The 24,216-nt window shown below is 34.3% G+C and overlaps 1 protein-coding gene across 1 annotated transcript in view; it reads left to right on the top strand.

Annotated features, from left to right (window-relative positions):
• LOC102692893 (mucin-19-like) overlaps positions 1-24,216 on the top strand; it is a 45,542-nt gene continuing 21,326 nt past the window's right edge. The window contains exons 1-9 of the mRNA XM_069192916.1: positions 1-133; positions 699-915; positions 9,140-9,269; positions 10,798-10,861; positions 14,196-14,318; positions 15,661-15,781; positions 15,878-16,013; positions 17,831-17,908; positions 18,520-18,583. Of these exons, the coding sequence (XP_069049017.1) occupies positions 1-133; positions 699-915; positions 9,140-9,269; positions 10,798-10,861; positions 14,196-14,318; positions 15,661-15,781; positions 15,878-16,013; positions 17,831-17,908; positions 18,520-18,583 (1,066 nt within the window). The remainder of the gene's footprint in view (positions 134-698; positions 916-9,139; positions 9,270-10,797; positions 10,862-14,195; positions 14,319-15,660; positions 15,782-15,877; positions 16,014-17,830; positions 17,909-18,519; positions 18,584-24,216) is intronic.

Raw genomic sequence — 24,216 nt, forward strand, 5'->3', positions numbered from 1 at the left:
ATGCATCCTGCCTTGTGCCCATTGCATCCTGAGATAGACTATGGTTCCCCTATGACTCTGAATTGTATGAAGCGATTAGAAAATGGATGGATGGATAAAACCTACAGGCTTGAGCTCTTCAATATGAAAGTTGGTAACACTGTTATATGATTGTAGAATGTTTAATATTCATAATGAATTAGGATTAAGATCAGATATACTTGCATGTATTATCCAGTTACCAGTTAACAAAATAAATTACTGAAAGGAATTACAAAAATGCTATTCATTTATAAGATAAGATCACTTTATTAGCCATATACAATTTCTTGCATTAGGAATTTTTCTTTTCACATACCCCAACTTGCTCTCCATGAGAGACACAGGTAGGGAGAGGAGCCTGGGGTCAGAGCGCAGGGTCAGCCATTTATACAGTGGCCATGGAGCAGTTGGGGTTAAGTGCTTTGCTCAGGGGCCCAACGGAGTACGTTTCCTCTGCTGGCCGTGGGATTTGATTTGGCAACCCTCCATCCACAGACAGATCCTTAGCCACAGTCACCGCTCCCCAATTTTTTTTATATTATGGTGGATTATTAAAAGTGGAATAGTACCAGTGGAGCATGCTACTATCTTTATTTTTTGTAAAACATTGGGTATAGTTATACTCAACAATCTGTTTATAAAGAATATGTATTTATTGTTATATTGTTTCCTTACAGGTGTATGCAAAACATTTGGAAGTGGATCTATCAAAACCTTCAATGACTTCTTTTTTTACGTGAAATCAACGTGCCCATTTACATTCAGCAAAAAGGGTACAGACTATGACATACGAATACAAAGAGATGAGGATGGTCTTCTGGTCAAAGTTATCATTTTTCTTAATGGTGTAGAAACCATTTTGGAAAATGGTAAAATAAATGTTCAAGGGACAAAGTAAGTGCTATTCAAATTATTTTAACTTTGTTTATAGGCGGATATTTATTTATTGTGTAAATTGCATAACATGTTATTGTGTTGAGATTTGATCAATATAGCTCTGAAATACAGAGATGTTCACAGACAATGGATACTGACCACATGGATTGTGGGAAACAAAATGCTGTGATTATGACATGGTCACGAGAGGTTTTACAATTATTTTTACCTATGTAATAGGTAATACCTATGTAATATAATATAATATAATATGATTGTTTCAATTAATACTTTTTTATCATCTACATTTATTCTTAGACTGTATTTTTTCATCATGGCTATTTAGTATTAACATGTTTTTACTAGATGGATTAGTGGTTACCAATCTAGATCCTGGGGGACCCCTGAGGTCTGATGTTTTTCAGTCCAGCTGATTTATTAATCACGGGCTTAACAATGCCTGTAACTACATGTTTAGAACAAGATTTCCACATGCAGTCATTGGTTTAAAAAAATGTATTGTTCCAACAGCTTCATGATAAATAACTTTGTGCAGCAGCACCACACCTAATGTGTTAGGAGTCTTCTCCCTTATTACTATCAAAACAGCTCTGAACAGGTTATTACTGGAGTCTGGTTGGTTGCATTTCAGCTCATATACCTAAATGCATGACCATTTAAAAACTCTAAAGTTGGAACAGGAGAGATGCCAATTATGAATCAGTCTTTCAAGAACTAATGATAATTTAAAATATACAGATGCAGCCATTAAAAGTACATGGTGAAACCCCGTACTGCATTAAATTTTCTACAGTTTAGCGCGTTATACCGCAGTATGGGATTGGCTGGCCAAAATGACTGACTGGTGGCACTTTTGGTGCATTGGTTGTTAGTGAAATGATTGCTTCATCTAATCTCTTTACTGTGCATGTTTATATCCACTTTATATTTAATATTAATATGGGCTTTTACAACTAAGGGGAAATTTTAGTAGCTGAGCATGAAAAGAAGAGGAGCATAACATGTTTGAAGGTTATAAACGATATTAATTTAGGAATATAAACATATTATATAAACTGTATATGGCAGGTATTGGTAGTTTAAATAAAAAATACACACCAGCATTCCACTTTCTTCATACTGTAAACATTTTAAACATAAAAGTCTCATTCGGTTACATACTGTGGCTATTTTGGAATTTTTTTTACGTGCTCCTTCTGACTAATTAAGTTTATATACTTAGTTATAATTTTATAAGTTATAATGTTTTAACCTTTTCTATGAGTATTTGCGATCGTTATAGCTATAAAAGAAATGCATACTTCTTAAAATTTGATTAATAGGGAATATAATATGGAATCAAATATTTCTGAATGTTATGTCACAGTTCAATATTTTATAAACATAAATAAAGTCAGGTGTCAGGTGCATAAAATATTAATAATCAATAATCAGTATTAAAATTCGCACTGTGATAAATTGTTGCACTTTCACATCTTGTAAAAACATTTGCAAGACTGTGTTCAAACATATGTTACATCTGACTATCAAAAAACAGGGTTCACTTTTTTCCTTCTCTCCCTACTCTCTCTCACCCGCTGCGATTCAGACACAGAATGGTTAAAAATGGGAACAGGTCAGGAGGGCAGAGGGAAGGGGGAGGGGGAGGCATCTTCCCACCTCTATAACTAAAATGCCAAAGAGAAATGGCTTGAGCAACATATAGAGCCGAAAACGTTTGGTGCCGTCTTCTCTGCTTTAAATGTACACATCTTGTGGAAGAATTTTCACCTCGAATGTTTGCCCACCAGCTAACAAACAGAAACAAACTGAATACAAAATGTACTTGCAAGAATAGCGATTAAAAACATTAAAAACATACTTGCTTTATACTGTTATACTGTACAGTGTATTAAAACTAACACTCTATGAGCACTAGACTGTGAGTAACACTGCCCACTAAACCTCTTTCCCACAAATGCGTTAGCACTTCATAACACTGCATCATACCGCGTCATACCGCATAATACCGCAGCTATGATAATAGTAACCAGAATCACCTCCAGGTGGAGCTAATAAAGCTTAACCTCTCATGTGCAGCATTTGAGCTGTCACCAGAAAACACCCAGTTTCAAATTCCAATCACAGCTGAGGGACAGTCTTTATCCAATTAAGAATTTAAGTTGTATACTCTTTAGACATTTAATTTTATACTGTGTATTACAGGATGTAATAGCATGTTAATTTAAGGACTTAGAAGACAAAGATACTGATTTACGTTGCATTGCCAGATTGTAAATCAATTAAGGCATTTAGTTAAACACACTTTTGCGATTTAAATCAAAATGGGGGTAATGGGGACTCTCTATTACTTCTCTATTATTATCAAAACTAGTGGTTCTTTTGGAAACATTTTGACATGTTCCTTGTAACTACACTGCTGTTGATATTGTAGCAATAGAGAAAATTAAACGCTTGTAGTTTTTAATGTAAAGATTTTTTTTACATATTTATGTATTTATCTAGTAGTCATATGCAGTTTATATAATATGTTTATGTTCCTAAATTAATATAGTTTATGACCATCAGATGTGTTATGCTCTTCTTCTTTTTATGCTCAGCTACTAAAATTTCCCTTTAGATGTAAAATTCCATATAAATATTTAATACTAAGCAGATTAAAACGTGCATAGTAAAGAGATTTAATGATTAAATCTTTTCACTAATGCCCAGTGCACCACGAGTGCCCCTGCTGGTCATTTTGGCCAGCCAATCACGTACCGTGATATGTCGCAGTGGCTTGTGGGTAGTTGCGTGTGGTACAGGTTTGTACCACGCAGTTTGAATGGCTGCATCTGTAGCTGGTTCACTGCTAGATACAATTTTATCTTGCCTTGTGAAAGCAAAAATTCAGATAATTGTCAATATATTTACTAAAACTATCCATCTCAGTAATCTCACTGTCTTTATCTCTCTGTGTGCCCCCATGCTCGCTCAATGTTCACACTGCCTGTAAAATAAAAAAACATTTTTTCAGCTTGATTAAAACTCATTTAAAAGGGTGTGGTGTGTTAACACAAACTCTGCTTAATAGAGCCAATTGAAAGAGCAAAGTGACTTTCTGCTCCATTAAATAAAGCTACAGTACAGACAGATTTTAAGTTCTTCAAGCAAAACTAGCTGTTTGTCAAAATGAGCTACTTTGCAAGCAGTACACAACTTCTCAAAAGATACCTTTTGTCTCTCCTGCAAACTCAACAAAGGTTTATTTTTTATCATTCTGAAATTTGAAGGATATGTCTCAGGGACTCATTTACAGTATTGTAGCGAATATAGTAAGCACAGGAAAATCAAAATACTGTCTCCCCCAGCCGGGTCTCAATGTGACTCAACGTGTCTTCTCTAACTCTTCAGTTTACAGCTTGTTCATGGTTATGCATTATTAATATTGTAACAAACGGCAGGCATACAGATGGTACAAGCCAGTTGCAGCACAGTGACAGTACAGCCCTCTACATCCCTGCGCATAACAGGAATGTTGACAGCATACTGTAGGTTGAAGGTCTTCTGTATCTCAGCTGGCAAAACCTGTGTTGAGCGACACAGGAGATCTGGGTTTGAGCCCATATGGTGAACGATGAACCGGGACAGGAGCTACAAGAGCACAAGCCCAAAAACCTGCATTTGTTATAATATTAATAATAATATACTCTGTGTTGCATTTAAATTGGAATGTTTTTACAAATATAAGCAGAGGCAATACACAATGTGTAAATATGACTCTTTTCCCTCCTTTAACCTAAAGAATTGCGTGAGGAAATCCTAAATCATGAAACCATCACTTATTATAATTCATCCAGATTCACACACTCACACCATAGCTAACAACAAGCTATAATAGTGGACTATTTTTATATATTCGACTATGTAAGACACAAAGTAATTCTCTGATCGGGCTTTGAACTGCCTGGGTGCATCGGACTACACGACAGTCCATTGGCTATTACCACTATAAGGACATGTGATATTTTAGCTGCTTAGTTACACAACTCCTTATTAATATTACTATCAAGAGGTATTAAATCAGTACAACATTTATCCAATTCAAGTATTTTAAATGTTTAATTAAAAAGTAAAAATCTTACTGTGTACACAGAGAATCTAAGCTGATCATGAGGAAGAAAAATCACCCTTTTGAAGCGTATAAAAAGTAGTTTTTAACTATCTAAACCAGTTATTTACAGCTTTTAAAGTCATGCAATGTTTGAGTTAGCCAGGAACACGTCATTATATTGTAACGCTTACGGCTGACAAGCACTGTGTGTAAGAGCCGGCATACCAGAGCGGGTGACGTCACCGCCCTTCCCTGTGATAGCAGGACTACAGCTACTGGGCTGTAGAGAGATCTCTCTTTAGCTCACGGGGCTAGGTCGCTGCAGAGAGACGCGGAAGTCCCGGGTTCGAGCCTCCAGTCGGGATGGGGCCGACCAGATGCGGCAAGGGCGCCCGCCTGAGCCCCCGTTGCGTTACAATATCTTATTTTTCCCCGATTACTGGCAATTGTAAAAAATAATTCTTCCCCCCTCCCTTGTATAATTTAAAGATTTACGTGAAGAAATTCTTTAATACAAATCCATCAAATTTAATAATTCATCCAGCTGGTTCCCTGTTGAATGAAGCTGACGGACCAGGTTCAATTCCAGGCGGTGTACAACTGTATATACTGTAGTACAGTTACTGGCTGCTGACATTTGGATTAAGACAAAATATATTTTTTCTTAATTCAGGTGTAAACCTGAAAGAGACACATCATGTTCACAATAAGCTATAATAGTGGACTATTTTTATGCATTTGGCCCTATGAGAAACAAACCAAAAGTAATTCTTTGAACTGCCTGGGTGCAGCTCGCTACATTACAGCTCATTACTACTACAAGGACAATACAAATTTTTTTAAAAAAAGAAACGAATGTCAAAATGTTTCCAAAATGTCCACTTGTGATACTTTAGCTGCTTAGTTACACGATTCCATATTAAAATAGCTATCAAGTGCTGTTAAGTCACTGAACATTTATCTTTTTACAATAACAGCAAGTCGTGTTCTTACTAAGTATTCTTATAAAAGGATAAAATGTTATAACTTTTTATGAAGTACAGAATATAAGCTTAATAATGTTAGAAAAAGCATGTTAAAACCAGAACCCACTGTAAGTTACCAAGTTAAAGACTTTGATGCATAAAATATTTCTGCATAATTAAATTATTTATGAATTAATGAATTATGAATTTATGAAATAATTACATTATTTATATATAAGGTGGAAAGTTGTGTACTTTTGTCCAACTGAGCAATCTTGCTTTTATAAAATATACCAAATTTTTAACAATTAATGTTTAACATGCTGTAATACACAGTTTAAAATTATTAAAAGTCTAAAGAGCATACAACTTAAATTCTTAATTGGAAAAATATTGTCCCTCAGCAGTGACCGGGATTCGTAATGGGCATTTTCTGGTGACAGCTCAAATGTTGTACATGAGATGTTAAGCATTATTAGCTCCACCTGGTGGTGATTTGAGATACTGTTATCATTTTTCAATTAACATGCGGTATGATGTGATATATTGCGCCATGTCCACCGTGATTTAATGCAGCGTATCTCACTCATTTTGAATGGCTGGATCTGTACCTCACATAGACAAATTAAATCTACTTTTGGTTCGGAAAACAATTTTTTATATGGATCTAATTCAGGTTTGAAAGTCACAGCTTTTGCTGTTTTGATGAACATCAGGGATTTTATTGAGTCTCTACTACTATAGAGGACAAAAAACAAACAATAAAATAGCAACAGAATCCTTGAATCAAGTATTCAAGATCTCATAGAAGCTTTAAGATTAGTTTCAGCTTTAGTTGATAAAATAATTTGTTCAATTATGTATCTGTCATCAAACTCTATACAGAAATAGAAAGACCATGAAAATATACAGTTTTTGTTACACCATGTATTAAAACCTAGCCTCATGCAGTTACCAAGCCAATCCATTCTCTTTATAAATTCAGCTCTGAAATAACTCAGAATAATAAACCTTAAAACAGCATATTTGTAATATTCTAAATTAACACAAACTGATAATTTATTATTTGTATCTCATGTTTAATTGGAAGATTAAATCTATGCATCCATCAAAAGAGAATTACCTTTATTCTGGAATTCCATACTTCCAGAAATCAATCAGCTTTGTTTAGGATGTGTGAAATTTTTAATACTGAATTTTGTATGTATTGGGTAAGAATGTAGTATTACAGATTGAGCTATTGAAATTATTAACTAATTTTGTTAAATTAATTTATTTTCATCTATTATTATTGTTGTGATTAGAGAAAGCTCTATGAAATTTAGTCATCTAAGTCGGTCAATGGAAATCATATTTATGAGGAACAATAATTTGTCCTAATGTCAAACAGAAAAGAAGAATTACATATTGTGCACACAATAAGAAAGTACAATGATTTTACAATGACTTGGTACTTGTAATACACTGCTTCAAATATGCATGTTAAATTTGAAAAAAAGATATTTCAGTTTTATACTTGTACTAACTTCTTTCATCCCTCAGTGTTGTCATATTATAAAATAAATAGCTATCAGGACGTTTAACTTTAATGTGATAACAAAATGCACCACTGCAAACATTTAATTTAATATAATTTCTAATAAATTAATGATGATTTCAAGGATTCCTTTGTGATGTGACATATGAAATAGACATTGGATGTAATGAGGCTTGCATTTGGCCTTTAGCATTCACCAAACATAAATGAAACAACAGATGATATTCTGAGTTTAGCATGCAAGTTATTTGTCGAACATCATTTACCAATAGAAAATAAAAAACAATAAAAAATGCCATTGTTCAAAGCTTGTAACTCTACGATTCATTTTATTTATTTATTGCTATAGCAACTGTTAAGAAATACACATTTTTTAAACTGAGGAATTCCTGAAGGACAAGGTTCATTCAGCCTTAGTGATTAGAAGGGTTTAGGCTAAAGATAAGAGGTTTTTAACAACAATCCATATTAACAAGCTATATAGCGAACCTTACATACTGTAATGTTAACTGTACAACAGCAAGACCGCACATGGATTTTAATACACTAACTGGGAATGTGATGTAAGAATATAATACCATATAACATGCTTTATGATAACATGTAAATTAACTTTTCAAAAGATATCAATATAATGAAAAAAAGAACATAGTACTTCTCCCCTTTAAGTTCCCACCTAAGGACCCCTAAAATACAATTTCTGGCTTGTAACAGGGCAGCTGGATCTGGAGTGTCAGACAAGGGGTTAAGCCACCAGAGGGCGCCGATAGGGCTTGAGGGCTAGACAGACAGACAGGGTGAGAAATGCATTAACAACGCATAGGCACAAGGTTTTTAGGGAACTGGCCTCACCCGTGAGAAGGCAGACTACCTATTTAGAGATTAGCGGGTAAACTGTCCTAATTGATTCAGGGGAGTCAGACCCTCGTTGCCAAGTTTAAAAGTGAGTAGCAGGGTTCACAGGGAGGTAGAACCACACTCTTAGGAGGGCAGCGAGAGAGCAGGTCTCATAGTGAGAAAATGTGTGAGCAAGCTCCTCACTGGCAGATGTATAAATGAGACACAAGCGAAAGTAAGATCCTAACTGGCAGGTGTCAGTGAGATAACAGGTCTAGTGGTGAGACACCGAGGTGCCTACTGTACCTGTATCTAAAGTATATGAAGCCCGGAAGGGGCGGGTACCAACATCAATCCCTGAAGTGACTGAGCAATGCGGTTTTAAGGGAGAGAACAAGGCTGTCTGAGCAAAAGACAGATTCACGGGGGGAGACATCTGTCTGTGTCCACTCAGGTAGAGTGAAATATGTATGGAGCCTCAGGAGAAGCTAAATCTCAGGGGAGACAACTGGTTAGTAGTGAAAGTTCCCAAGGTTAGGCGTGAGACATCTAGAAATAGGGAAATCAATCACATTGACATGTTGCTATCTCTTTTGTAACCAGAAAATGTAAGTGTTGTTTCTTTTTGATCTATGCTAAAGCTTGAGTTGCATTCCAGACCTTCCAGCTTTGCTGCAAGTATGTTTGTCTGCTGTTTACCTCAAAGAAACTCCAATTTTAAATTAAGTCACTTGTTGTTCAAACGTCTTCATATATATGTCTTTAAAATTTGAATATCTCCATTTACAGTGTTAATCTTCCTTATGATCACAAATATCTCCATATCCATAAGTATGGCATCTACACTAAGCTGGAGAGCAGGGTAATGAAGCTATCAGTCTTTTGGTATGATGCGGATGGTTATATCAGTTCATTTTGGGTAAGATATGATATTTTGATTATCTATTGATACTCACGATAAATAAAAAAAATTGTTTAAACAAATTATTAAATATCATCATTTGTGTTTTAATTAAAATCATTCCATATTGATATAAAAACATCAGATGTTATGTGATTGCTAGTATGTTAATGCACAAACATGCATGCATCTCGCAAACCTTACTTATTTCAGTTAAAATAGTTACAGATTCAAAACGTGATCTCATTAAGTACTATAAGTGAGAGTTCATGTCATTTTCTCACACGAATGTTGCTATTAAACAGTCTTAGTTCTTACATCATGTCAATAACAGTAAATATACAGTTCAAACACATTCAATTTTGTTAATATTTTTATCAACGTATTTTTCCCTTAATTTTCAAAAACACAACAACTAAATAAAAAATAAAAAAATCAACATTTCCCTCCCGCAAAATCCCACCCACCATCACCATCCCTGGTAAAGAAGCTATTAAGAAAGCTACTGTATTTTAAGAAAGAAAGAAAACTGTTTCTAAACATGAATTTATCCACTTTAGTAGCTTCATGGAGAGCTCTCTGATAGACAGGTCAGGATACAATTAGGTCATGAGAGGGACTATGAAAGATTCCAATGCAGAACCAAAATCTTTTAAGCTGCAGTCAGACCAGCTAAGCCAACCAGGCTACTCAGTCTTTTATTCTTTAAATTATTTAGCTTTTTTCAGACCAGACATCCAGTGTATTACTTTGAGGCATATAAATGTACTGTGTTGCATATTCAGTATCAAGTACTGTAGATATTAAAGCAGTGTCAGCATGTGTAGGCTGAAAAGAAACAAACAAAGGTTTCAGGTGTCAAGGAAAGAGGGAATGATATGAAATGATTTTATCTGGCTTTAACAAGCTATAAGATAAACTATATATCTGAGTAATTTAGCTTTCTAAAACAATCCTACTTTTTAAATATTAATTATAAATAGAGTATAAAATTAATAAAACTTGAAACAGTATGCAAATTTAATTATATAATTGGAAAAAGATTGTCCCCACAGGGCTGAGTATTGACTGGGTCACAACCCAAAATACTTAAACACATCATGTTAAGCATTTACTGCATCACCTGGAGGTTTTACAAAGTAGAACAGTAGTGCAGCAGATTTTTAAAAAGGGTGTCATAATGTGGTATGCGTACCACATTATGGTGCAGTATTCATTGTGCATTTTGAAAGGGTATAAAGTGAAAAACTAGGAAACACATATCCATATTCATCCAAATATCTATTTCACAAGGCAAAAAATAAACACTTAAATATAATTAAGAATGACTGAGGAACAACAACCAGATGTAGGGTGGGGGAGGTTAGGACTTATGATGAATGCATTAGACAAATATTGACCAGTTTGTCACTTTTGTTGTTCCTTCTCTATTAAATCTGTGGGATAAGTTTAAAAACAAAATGTTTCAAAAAAATCAAATGACTATGTTTATGCAATTAAAAAATAACTTTTTATCTGTAACAAAATGTTTTTTTTTCTATGACAGCTGGAACTAGATCAAAATCGTCATGGGGAAACAGATGGTTTGTGTGGTAGATATAATACTCCAGGTAAGGCCTTTTTCAAAAGCCATCTACACATTTTTTACTGTATATGCTTTACTTTTGCATTCTAATGTAATAATATCTTTCCTAAATAAGATGACAGCAAGAAATTGATTTCTGAGTCTCAGATTTCTTATGGAAATCAATGTGAAACCAAGGATGAAAACACAGACTGTGGCAAGATGGTAATTCTTTTTTATTACTTATTTCATGATTTTTTATATTAGACAAATTCACAGAAAACAAATAAAAGTACATTTAATCCACATGAGAAACAAACTGTTACACTACAGAAGGTTTATGACTGGAAAACCTGCTGCAAGAACAAGAAAGAAAACAGTAACAAAGAAAGAAAAACAACCATGAAAAAGGCTATTTATAATTGAGCATTAAAAGTGTGTTCTTTAACAACTGATTTTGTCTCGGTTACATCCATGTTAAATTTTCACCCTTTCTTTTCTCTTCTTGTCAGCATTGCGGTTCAGTTATATCAGAATTCTGGTGGGATTGTGTTGATGAACCTAAAACATTAATTGATCTTTGTGCAAACAATGCTTGCAAGGACAAAAAATTTAAATGTGCATTTTTTGAAGAACTAGCACAATTTTGTAATACAAGAGATGAAACATGGAGGAGTAACACAGGGTGTGGTGAGTGATGAATTTTTTCATTACATTCTCTGTAATTTAGTGCCAAAAACATAAACTGTGCCATTTCTGTGAAGTAAATCAGACAAGGAAATAATTTTCAAAGGGACCTTTTTTCCCAGGTGTGTTTCTGAGAATGAATAAACTCCAGACTAATGTAACAAAAACTGAAAAAAGAAAAACATTTAAATCACATTTAGCTACAAAATAAGAATGCGTGCTTATCTAGTAAGAAATAACACATAGAAAACATTTGAAACAGTACTTTTGAAAATACCTTTATGAATTCTTTAGCATTTTGTGGGCTTTGTGAATTTACTGGCACCACAGTAAACTGCAAGAGTAACAGTAAATTACTGTTAATTACTGTAAAATCAGTAAATTCCTGTTATTTACAATAACAGTAAATTGTAAGACTATGGCTATAAGGAATCAATAAAAAATTCACAAGGATTTACAACACACAGAATACATTTTCACACATAAAAACAATGTATACTGTACATAAAAGAATTAAAAATATCAAGCTGATACAGAAAATATCCATAAAAATAAGGATACTACATTTAGTATACTGTTGGTTACACTAACTAATGAGTCTCATTAAAATAATCAAAATGTGGGCACTCTTAAGTAACCGCTGCTACCAAATGAATTAAATTTAAATTAATGTGTTAATATAAGAAAGAGGGGGAGTATTGACTTATGCTCATCCATTTGTAACTCCCATGCAGAAGGATGGGGAACAGCTGTCAATGGTGTAGTGTTGTCCAATCAGTGCTCTGCTAGCTGGGTGCCACTCCAGTCTTTAGGCAGCACGGGGTATTGTGGAGAAGGAGAGATCTAATGTAGGTTCATCCTTCATTCTGCACAAGAGGCCAAAGTTGATTCCATCAAATGATTTGCCCAGGTTAGCTTTGAGATTAAATGGGGACAAGGTCTGGGCACGGAGAGGTGACTGCTAAGATGGGGTGAGTTACATAATGGTGGTAGTTAGCTGGTCGCAAAATCCTTCTGCAGGCTAAACCTTGGGCAGAATTCTGTCTTTATGTATGGGCTCACCCTTGGTGCTTTGGGAAAAAGTGTAAGTCCCAAAGTTTAGAGAACAAGTGTGACAGACACATGATTCTGTTGTCAGTCAGCCAAGTTTGTTCAGGGGAGAGGGGGGCGGGGACGCAGTTAGAGGTGATGTACCACTTTTTAACTATGGGAAAATATGGGTAGTGATTGTGAAGAAGGTGGAGAGGTCCTCTTTGTGCTTCTTTATCGCCTCCCTCCCACCACCCCATCTTCACTCTTGCAGCCTCTCTCTGGCTCATTCCTTGTGAAGGTGGTAGGGTTGTCAGCCTTGTCCAGGTTATTCCAAATAAACTTTAATATGTTTTAAATTTGCAATGTGTTTTGTCCCTATACCCCATTAATTTACACACTGTCTTCTATCAATATAATGACTTTAAAATACTTCCCATCACAAAGTTAACTGTTGAATATGGTGTCATATGGTTACCTTAAACATTCCTTGTCTTCTGAAATTTAGAGAAGTTGAAATTATACAGAACACAATGTACAATGTCTAAGGGGAACACTAGTATGAATAAATAGATCTTGTAGTCTATATTAAAAGCTGAAATAGAGAAGCATCTGGATTAAGACAAATAGGTCTTGTAAGAGCATATACCCCTTAAGATCTGCAAAGTGGAGATTTTATTTAGTTCCCTTTATATAAGAATTCAGAAATTCAAATATGCAATCTATCTTAATATCCTAAATGGACAAAAAAAATAAAATTCAGGAGGCATGCAATCAATGCCAAGAGTGTCATGCCTTGTCATGCCTTGAATCATCTCCTTTAGCTCAGCTCCGTTAACTGACACACCTGGTCTAATAGAAGAAAGTGTTCTTGCTGTCGAGTCTCAAAAATAGGTTGATTAGTTTTATAATTAATGGGGTAAAATGTCTTGTAGTTTTAGACCTGATGTAGCTTCATACTGTATGTTTCATTTAGAAATTATATAATTAAGTTTTAAATACTAATTATTCTGGCTGATCCTAAGAATACAGTTGATTGTATAACTTGTACATTAATTTGAAAAGATGTCTGAGTAGGGAACTTGGTCCTCATGTGCACTGCAAGGGAAAAAGTCAGGATTATTTCCAATCTTAGAATATTAGAATGAAAAAACAAGAGCTATCACATGTACAAGGCAGCATGGCCTACAAATAAATATATATATATTCATATATTTTTATACCTATCCACTAGGTCTCCATTTTTCTACTCTTTCTTATCTGATGCACCCATTGTGATATGCTCTGCTCTCTATTCTCCTTTTCTTCAGCTCCCTGCAACATTTATCTCCTGCATTCCTGAAGAAGGCTCATTGGTTTTTATCTACTTTTGAGAATGTTCTTAAATAATTCGTAAAAGTATGATTTATTTTACCATGGTCAATTTATATATAAGATTGTAACATTATTGAAGAACATGTTAAAGCTAAGAAAAAAATTGGGCCTACAGTATACTGTAAGCTACCCTTGTAGGATATGCAAGTAACTGTATTAACCTCATCATAAATATTCAGTTATGGTGGCCTTTTCCTCATTTACCATTTTTGAAAAACCTTGTCAGTAGATCTTGTCTTAAGATCTCAGATAACAGTTTAAGAACTTTTCTTTTCTTTTCTTAAATACAGTTGAACCAACTTGTCCAGGAGATCTGATATTCAACAAAAATGAAAAAGCCTTCATGGAAACCTGCTCTAATCCTGTGTTACCATCTGATGTACCATATACAAAGACTTGTATATGTCCAACTGGTATGCTTTTTATGATTACTTCTGGATGTCATATTCCCTTGTATATTTTTTAATGCCACAAAGTTTTGAAAACAGCCTGAACTCTTTTTTCAGTTTTGACCAATAGTATACTTTATCAATATTAGCATGTGATGATAGTACTGACTCACACTTTTCCATGTTTTTATATGTTGTTACAACTACAGAATAAACAATGCAACATAGGTTAACTCTATGCAAACTCGAATGCCATAGAATGCCCTTTTCTAAAAATACACCCTAAGCAGGAAAGATGTCTCTAACTGAGGTATCTTTTGCCCAGGAAACCCAAGTTTCCTAAAAACACAGAATAGTAAGCTCTCTCTAACACTGTTCAAATACCTAGCTTCAGTCAGGTTTTGGTTGGATGATCATGAAGTAAGGGCTCTTGCCTGGTGCAAGCTTCAAGTTGCAACTCCTTCTTGTGATCTGACCTTCTTTCTCTGCTCTCTCCTTTTCTCATACTTTCCTGTTTCTTCTCCCTCTGCAGTCTTAATGTGATCTTATACGGTGTGTTTCTGGACTGCTCATTGATAATCATAACATGACATCACAACTTAATTACCTACTGTAGGTATACCAAGATAAACTTTTGTTGTAAATCAGGGGATATCCTACATCTCAGCAAAATTCTCTGCATTGAAGCTAGAAGTGTTTACACTGCCAGGTGTCACAGCCTTTATCTCAACTCTTAGAGACACTTACCAGTCACCTATAGCTGTAACTGTATACTGTATATATATACATTGCTGCTGGTACAAAATATTGTATATGAGGATGAGGACTGCAGGATTACTTTTGTTTAACTGTAGAGATATTTGCAATATTACCACATCTGGTTTTTGCTCTCAATGACTGATGATCAGTCTAACCAGCTATCTAACCAGATTCTTGTGATCAAGTATCAAATCAACTGGTCAAAAACTCAGAATGGTACAAAATCAAAAAGCATTTCTTACATTGATGTTCAGATTTTAGGTATATTAATAATGATGATTATTGATATACTATTATAGATGAGAGGGAGCCATTTTATCCTTCTTGATTTTTGGGTTGCTTGTAGCTGAAGTAGTCTACTGGACTAACTTTGCCTGTAGTTTACAAGATTGTAAATATTTTAATCTGCTTGTCTACCGTCTTCCTCGTTTAAAGTCTAAAAGTCTTTAAAGTCAATATAAACTGTCTGTGTATGACTTACCTGTATGATCTGGAATTAGTTTGGTTGGTTTGAACCCTTTCCAGTGCAGCAGTATCCTTTTAGTTACATGGTAGCAAAACAGTATTTACAATTATAATGAAATAATTTGTATTACTAACATTATAGGAAAAGTCCTTAATGATCTTGAAGGAAAAAACCAGTGTGTGGAACTAAAGGACTGTCCCTGTGTATACGCTGGAAATGTGTATCCTGCTGGTTATAACCTTGAAACAAAGTGCCAGAAATGGTGAGTTTCATACATAAAGAATTGAAACAGTGTTTTTAACATCTGTTATATTTTACCATTTACCACCTTAAATGATTAAATGTTTTTGCTTTACAGTGTTTGCAAAGATGGGAAATGGGATTGCTCTCAGAAAAAATGCCCTTCAAGATGCAAAATTGAAGGCATATTTGTGACTACATTTGATGGCAAAAACTACAGAATTCCAGGAAGATGCCAATATTTTGTTGCTCAGGTAGTTAAAATTATTTTCAAATTCTTTGTTTTATAGTAATCAGCACAATATTGCTAAAAATGCATATTTAGATATTTACAGTCTAAAATCTAAAAGAATAGTGCATAATAACCAAGTATCAGTCTGAGGTATCTAAGTCTTCACCCAGACTGCTTTTGCTCAATGACAATTCCCCGATTTCTGTGATTTTCCCAATACCATGTCTTTAATAATTCAGTCATGGCCAACTGATATACATTTGAGTGCCTCTGATTATTCATTAACAATAAATCCCCTCATTAGTAAAAGAGGTGATTGGGCTCAAGTGATAAAGTGATTGATAAAGGAGCCAATATGCTTCACTTATCAATAAAACAGTGCCTTTTTCCATAAGTGTACTGGTGGAACACTTCAGGTGGAATTTATAACAGTCTAACCAAGTTATCTTTAGTAATAAATCAATGTTTTGTGCATACTACCCTGATACATATCAGGATGAATGGCTGTACTATGTACTAATTCTTATTCCCACATATCAATGAGAAAGTCTAAGTTTAATGGTCTAGACGGGCATTTCTAGTTGACAGAGAAGTCCACTTGTAGTTATTGATGATAACATGACTTCATGGGGCTACTTTGATTAACTCATAGGACCTCACTTGCTGCCCTTCTTATGGGCTCATGCTACTTGTGCTATTAATATCCTTACAATCTTGCGCAACTCTTTTACCTTCAAATCCTAGCTTCAGTCGGTATGCACTTCATCTCATATATTACTTTGTCTGCATCATCCAGTAATGCCTTTTCAACTATTAAGGACTGGACTGTTGCAAAACTACAACAGACTCTTTACAACCACAATATTTCTTTAAAAAATACCCCAAAGAAGGAACATTTTTTCATTATTCCTTTCCAAGATTTACAATAAATAAGCACCCGTCCACCAGCCTGCTTCCACATCTGGTGATGATGTCACCTGTCATGACTCCAGCTTCCAGTCTGCGCAGAGACCCCCAGGCTGTCTGTCTGTGCCTCCCAGGGCTCATTGTATGCCACACATCTTGTATTCCTGTTTCTGTTTCAATTCTCTTGCTGTGTGTTCCTCTTCCTCTCCATGTGTACAGTCAATATCTTGTAATTTAGATGTATCATGTAGTTATCATCTGCTTTTGGGTGATCAGTGGAAATTGTGTAGACTTTTTTTTTAATGGGTTATGGTTTTACTTTTAATTGCTAGGCAGCATAGTTAAGATGACTTCTTTCCTCAAATGTGAGTTTCAAATTTGATTATTCATCATTAGAAAGGTGCACAAAACTTTAAATATGCATTTTTAGTTCCAATAAATGGGGTATTAGTTTCTATTTTATGTAAAGTAGTGCATACCGTAGGTATTCTTTTATTTGCTTTAGCTTGCGGTATGGAGAATATTAGTGTTAATTCTGCTCAAAATCTTAATGCTTCAAGAAATTAACTTACTTATCATACCTGATTTACTTCCATGGACACTGTTGGGCAGTGTGCAATTAATCACTACAATAATTTAGCAGTACTGTGCACAACAAGAACAGCTCAATACAAATGACTGCAATAATATAGAAAATATATATTTCAATACATTGGAAATTGGATTGCAGTGAAGAGTATATTTTAAGATTTGTTTGTGTTTTAGTTAACATCAGTCTGTGTTGGAATGAGAATGTTTGATTAAACTTTTAGACCTTACTTTGATCACAGTGATACCACTAAAAGCATCAAGTAAACTTTATATATTATTTTATATTGACAAAAGGATTCTTTACTGATTCTTGGCCTTCCCTTTATCTTGTTTCACTTACAGGGACTTAACTGGACTCTTACTGTTGAGTTTTTAGAAAATCAAATTTACTTAAGCAGCGTTAAACTTGAACTTTACAAGGTAAGATTTTTTTTTCAATTATTGATACAACTCTGTACTGAGAGATACTGCAATTGAAACAAATAATTATTGTTATAAATTGTAAGGATTTCAATGTGTATTTATAAATATTAATTACGTATATGTTATAAATATATTTTATATACTGTATGGACTTAAATTGTCCCCCTGGAGATAATAAAGTATTTTTAATTGTATATACAGACACTGTATGTACAGTGTATATTGGAAATAAACGTGTGTGGAAGAGCTAATACAATTTTGCATATCAGTTCTCAGATACAAACATTAATAGTTATTTGCCACATAAATGTACGAGGAATTTAGTTAGTCTTTGCAAATCTTATTAATTAATTTCAGTGCCAGGATAAAACCGGAAGTTAGAATGGAACATCAAGGTTTTGAAAAACACTTACTTATACTATACAAACTAAAACATACATATTGTTTTTTAAATGTGTACTGTTACATTCATAATGTTGAAATAAATACTGGTACTCTATAGAAACCACATAGAAATATTTTATAACAGAGCTTTTTTAACCTACTGTACACATGTACACAACATTTAATTCTGGAAGATTTGATTGATAATTTGTTCAAAATTGTAGGAACTCTATGAATTCTCCATATCAGACAAGACAAATCTTGAAAAGTATGAATTCTACCAATCAGGTGAGTACCAAATAACACATTAACATACAGATGCAACCATTCTAAAAAAACGGTAAATACTGCAGATTGCCAGAGAATATCGCAGTACATAATTTGCTGGCCAAAATGACCGACTGGTGGCACTTGTGGTGCATTGGTTGTTAGTGAAATTGCTTCATTTAATCTCAATAATGTGCATGTTTAAATCCACTTAATATTGAATATTATTATGGAATTCTACAACTACAGGGTAATTTTGGTAGTGGAGCATAAAAATAAGAGGAGCATAGCGTCTTTGAACATCATAAACTATATTAATTTAGGAATTTAAATATATTATAACGTAACGGGGTTCAGGTGGGCACCTTTGCCATTGCCGCTTACGGTCGGCCCTGCACCGTCGGGGACACGAACCCGGGCCTCCGGTGTCACTCAACAGGGACCCAGCCTGGTAAGCTAAAGAGAGATCTCTCTATAGCCCAGTGGCTGTGGTCCTGCTATTACAGGGAAGGGCCGTGACGTCACCACTCTGGTAAGCCGGCTCTTACATAGTGCCTGTCGGCCATATGCTTTACAATATTATCAAACTGTATATGGCTGCCAGTGGTAGTTTAAATAAAAAATACACAATAGTATTCTAATTTCTTCATAAGCATAAACATTTTATGCATCAAAGTCTTTCACTTGGTCTCTTACTGTGGTTATTTTGGGAAAGTTTTGTTGTGGTCATTCTATTTAAAGTTTATATAATTTATAAAAAGCTATGAATACTTGTGCTCTTTATCGCATTAAAAAACGCATACTTTTTAGAATCTGCTTAATAGGTAATATGAAATCACTTATCTAAAGAAATTAATAATATTAATTTAAGAATCTAAATATATTTATATACTGTAGCTCAAAGTATTACCATAGTCCACTTCCTTTGTAAACATCTGTCAATATGACTCATTCACATGTAATTACTTGGAAACATTTTACCTGCCCTTTTCAGCTATAACCTAAGCTGCCAATTGGATTGTTGGTATAATGGCTTCAGTGTGTGACTCGCATTCTGTAAACTGGGGTTAGAATCCTGCTCACGGCAGGAATTTTCCTTTAACAAATACGCATTTAAAGTATTTAATATTCTGTACATTATATTGATGTTTTATTTTTACATATCACAATTTGTTCAATAAATAAATACCAAAAACATAAAACTATAATATTTTCTGGCACGATGGGCAACTGATTCTTTTAAATTTAAAGAAAATAAAAAATAAGAATTTGCGTGTCCCTACCTAAAACTGCATGACTTTAAAATCCATGAAAAAACGGGGTTAGATAGTTATTGACACATTTTTTGCACGATCATCTTAGAATCTTTGTGTAAGTTGTATTTTTAAATTTTTAATGAAACATTTTAAACATTTTGTAAATGTAACACCCATATCGTACAGATAAAATTTAATTCCTTCTCAACTCTTCCTGATGTATGAAGCAATCAGCAATCAGCAGGTTGCTAAAGGAAACAGGACGGTACCCCCTGAGCTCCATCAAAGAGGCAGACCTGAGCAGAGGCTTGGAGTATTACATCAAGACCGCTCTGCAGCTTTGCACTGAGCGTGTCTGTCTGCTTTTAAAATTTAATAATGGAACGTAAATAATTTATTTCAACTTGGAGTTTTTTTTAAATTTTCATTTAACATAGCTTTCTCATCAATAAGTTTTATATTTGAAACCATCATTAAACAAAGCAGGTGCTTATTGTACTTTCTTATGACATTACATGTGGGAAGATACATTTAAGATTATACATAAGCGTTTTTATTTTATAGAGATTTTAGAAACATTTAATCTACACAAATACCACAGATTATTTTCAGTTGTATTTACGGATGTTGTCACACTTAGTTCAATATTTGATATACATCTAAACAAGAAAGTCAGGCCTGAGCATAAACTATTACAAATCAATAATTAGTATTAAAATTCACAATGTAATAAATTGTTGCACTTCTTCCACATCTTGTACAAACATTAACTAACAAGATTTTGTTCAAATACTGTATACGTTAAAATAGACTATCAGAAAATAACTAAGATACTGTACAGACTTTTAGAATAAAAAATGAAGGTAAAATATCATTTAAAAGTAAACCATGATTCACTTTTTTCTGTATCTCATCTCTCTCTATCACCCGCTGCAATTCGGACACGATGATTAAAAATGAGTCATGTAGGCAGAGGGGGAGGGGGAGGCGTTTTCTCACAAAATGGAATGGCTTAAGCAGCATACAGAGAAAACATTTTCTGCCATCTTCTCCGCTTTAACGTATGCCCATCAACTAACATGCAGACACAAACTGAATAGCAATACAAAATGTATCTGCAAAAATAGCGATTACAAACATTTAAAACATACTTGCAAGATCATAGTAATACACTGTTACATTAATATAATAATATTACCTGTAATGCCTTTAGAGAATTAGTTTTAATGTGACCGTGTATTACTATGATGACTATGACTACAGGTATGCGATTATTTCACTCTCCATCACTCGGCCTTACCTTGCCCAGCTCCCGCTCTCCAACAGACAAAAGAGTGTGAACTGTGCTTAACAAAAACTCTGCTTAACAGAGTAAGCAAGGTGTAAAGTGACTTTCTGTTCAATTAAATAAAGCTACAGTACAGATTTCTTCAAGCAATAATTTGCTGTTTGTCAAAATAAGCTACTTTGCAAGCAGTACACTACTTCTCAAAAGGTACCTTTTGTCTCTTGTGTAAACTCAACAAAGATTATTTTTTTTATAAAACTTGAACGATATGGCTAATCCATATAACATAAGATCACTTTATAAGCCATATACAATTTCTTGCATTAGGAATTTGTCTTTTTTCACATACCCTACTTGCTCTCCATGGGACACACAGACAGAGAAAATCTTGTGGTCAGAGAACAGGGTCAGCCAATGTACAGCACCTTTGGAGCAGTTGGGGTTAAGGGCCTTGCTCAGGAAGTAGGATTCCTCTGCCGACTGCAGGATTAGAACCAACAACCTTCCAGCCACAGATCCTTAACCAGAGAGCCACTGCTCCACCCTTTCCTCCTGCTGAGTCTCGCCTCCTGCTGTTCCACACACGCAACTCAAATCTACAGTATAGAGTGCCTTGCAAAACTATTTACACCCCTTGGACTTTTTCACATTTTATTGTGTTACAGCATGGAACCATGATCTTTTTAATTGAGAAGTCTTGGCACTCATCAACACAAAGTACTCTATCATGTCAAAATGAAAAAATCCAGACATTTTACTAAATTAAAAATAAATAAAACAGAAAATAAAGCATTCGTGAAATCACATTGCCGAATGTCCCTTACTGCTCTCATCAATCTATGGAAGGACAAGAAAAAACCTTCTAAATAAATTATTGCAACTTCGTTCTGTCAGCTCTTTTCCCCTGAACCTGTAAATGCTCTGATGAGTTTTTGCACTTGGGTTTGCTGTTTTCCAAATAGGCTATCAGGCTCCAAATATCAGTGAAAGGCATAATATGATTCAACTGGAGTTATGTCCAAGTAGTGCCAAATACAATGAAAGTTCAAGTAACCTAACCATTTAATAGAGCAATGTAAAAATGCTGGGAACTTCACAATTAAAGAGCTCTGTGGGACAAGGAACAAAAGAGAGAAACGTAAACATTTTTTAAGTCTGAAACTAAAATTCAGTTAAAAAAAATTCAGGCAAATGAACATTTCGGATGTTAAAGTGTTAGAGATGTAAATAAATTTGAAAATACAAAAATGTACATGAGCAAAGTTTTAGAATTGGAGCAGGTGTTACCTTGAAATAGGGAAACAGAAAAAAAGCCATGAGGGATGCAGGAACACTTGCAAAAGCTTATATATACAAAAAAATCACAGAAGTGTGTGTTACAAAATAACATGTGAACCTGAAGCAGATTTGGCAGAGAGTTAGGGGCTTGAATAATCAGGTGCATTTCTGGTAGGGAGACCATGAAGGTTTGATAGGATAGAGAGTCAGAAAATTAGCACACATGGAAAAACAGAGATATTTAGTAAGTCATTTTTTTCAAACACATAAAATACATTTTTCCAAGAAAGTAATTTAGCCTTTTTCACTAATGGAAGTACTAAATAAAGATATAAATATAGAAATCTAAAGATTTTTTATTCAATGCTGGTAGCAGGATTAATTAAGGACTCAATTAAGTACCTGTAGGACTCAGTAGGTTGAGCTCAGTGTATATTTTGTTACAGTTGGTGCAAGATGTTAACAGTATTTATAAATGACTAATTTAAAGAAGGAGATTTTTTTGAATAATTATAAATCAAGCAGGATAGGGAAAGCACAGAAAATAGGTAGATTGATCAGATCCAGAGAAGTGGAAAGACTGATTCCTTAAATCAGCACTAAATAATTTATCCTTAGTGAGTTCCTTCCATCTCATAATGGCTTTCTATCGCTGTGTATACAGTAGTTACACAGTGCCTTTAGTTCCATCCATTTTCTAATCTCTTTATCCTTTACAGATGAAGAAAGATATAAGTTGTGAAAAAGGGGCTAACTGATTTCTTTCTGAACAAAGACCTCTTGTGACACAAGACATTCCATGCTTAAGCACTTTTAAGTTATGGGAGGGATGGGAGTTAACTGATAAGAGATTCCAAGTGCAAGATAGAGACCCCTAACTAAGGAAAGATAAAACTGGCCATTCAAAGTGGTCAAGGTCTTGGGAATGTCCAAACACAGATGGCCTCCCCCCCTTACCATGGTAACAATTTGTGTCAGAAACGGATTAAATTTGCTATATAAACTGGAAGTTTTGTACCTATATTCCAAACAATACTTTGATTCCTTGCATGCAATAAACCCAGTTGTTTAAACTTCAACTTAAACTTAAAGCTAATCACTGCGTCACCATTAAAAATAGATGGATATCTTAGTCATTTTTCTAGTTAAAGATTTCCATGCATAATTTAATTTTGAATGTCTCTGAGACATCTGGTACTACTGGAACAGGTAATAGGTTTATTCCATGCTGAAAAAAAGAAGAAAGAAAACAAAACATTTCAGCCGTGGAGCCTTCTTCAGGTGTTTTTTCTTCTTTTTTTCAGCATGGAATAAACCTATTACTTGTTCCTTTGCAGCCTACGCATGGTGACGCAGCTACCCACCTGAAGTACTATAAATATACCTGAACTATCTGGTACTATTGTTGTATTTATGATAAACATACAAAAGGCATACAAACCACTGTAGCATCCGATTCCTTAGTTAATATACTTATTTTTTTACAAAGTTAAGATTGTTATTAATTGTTGATTGTTAGCAAAATATTTTAAATTATATTTTACCCAATTGTTTCTTTATGAATTTTGTATTTCACTTATTATCTGATATTCAGATTTAACCAACATTTGAACAATGATTTGTACATTTATATTTTTTCAAGATGCAGAAACAGTGCAACAATTTATTAGTGCTAATTGTAATATTATTGATTACTAATAGTTTATGTTCACACCTGACTTTCTTATTTAGATTTATTTAAAACGTTGAACTAAGTGTGCCATGACATTCAGAAATACAAGTGAAAATAGTTTTGTGGCATTTGTAGAGATGACACTTTGCTAAAATTTATT

Source organism: Lepisosteus oculatus, chromosome 7 (assembly GCF_040954835.1).
Source record: "Lepisosteus oculatus isolate fLepOcu1 chromosome 7, fLepOcu1.hap2, whole genome shotgun sequence".
NCBI classification, from domain to species: domain Eukaryota; kingdom Metazoa; phylum Chordata; class Actinopteri; order Semionotiformes; family Lepisosteidae; genus Lepisosteus; species Lepisosteus oculatus.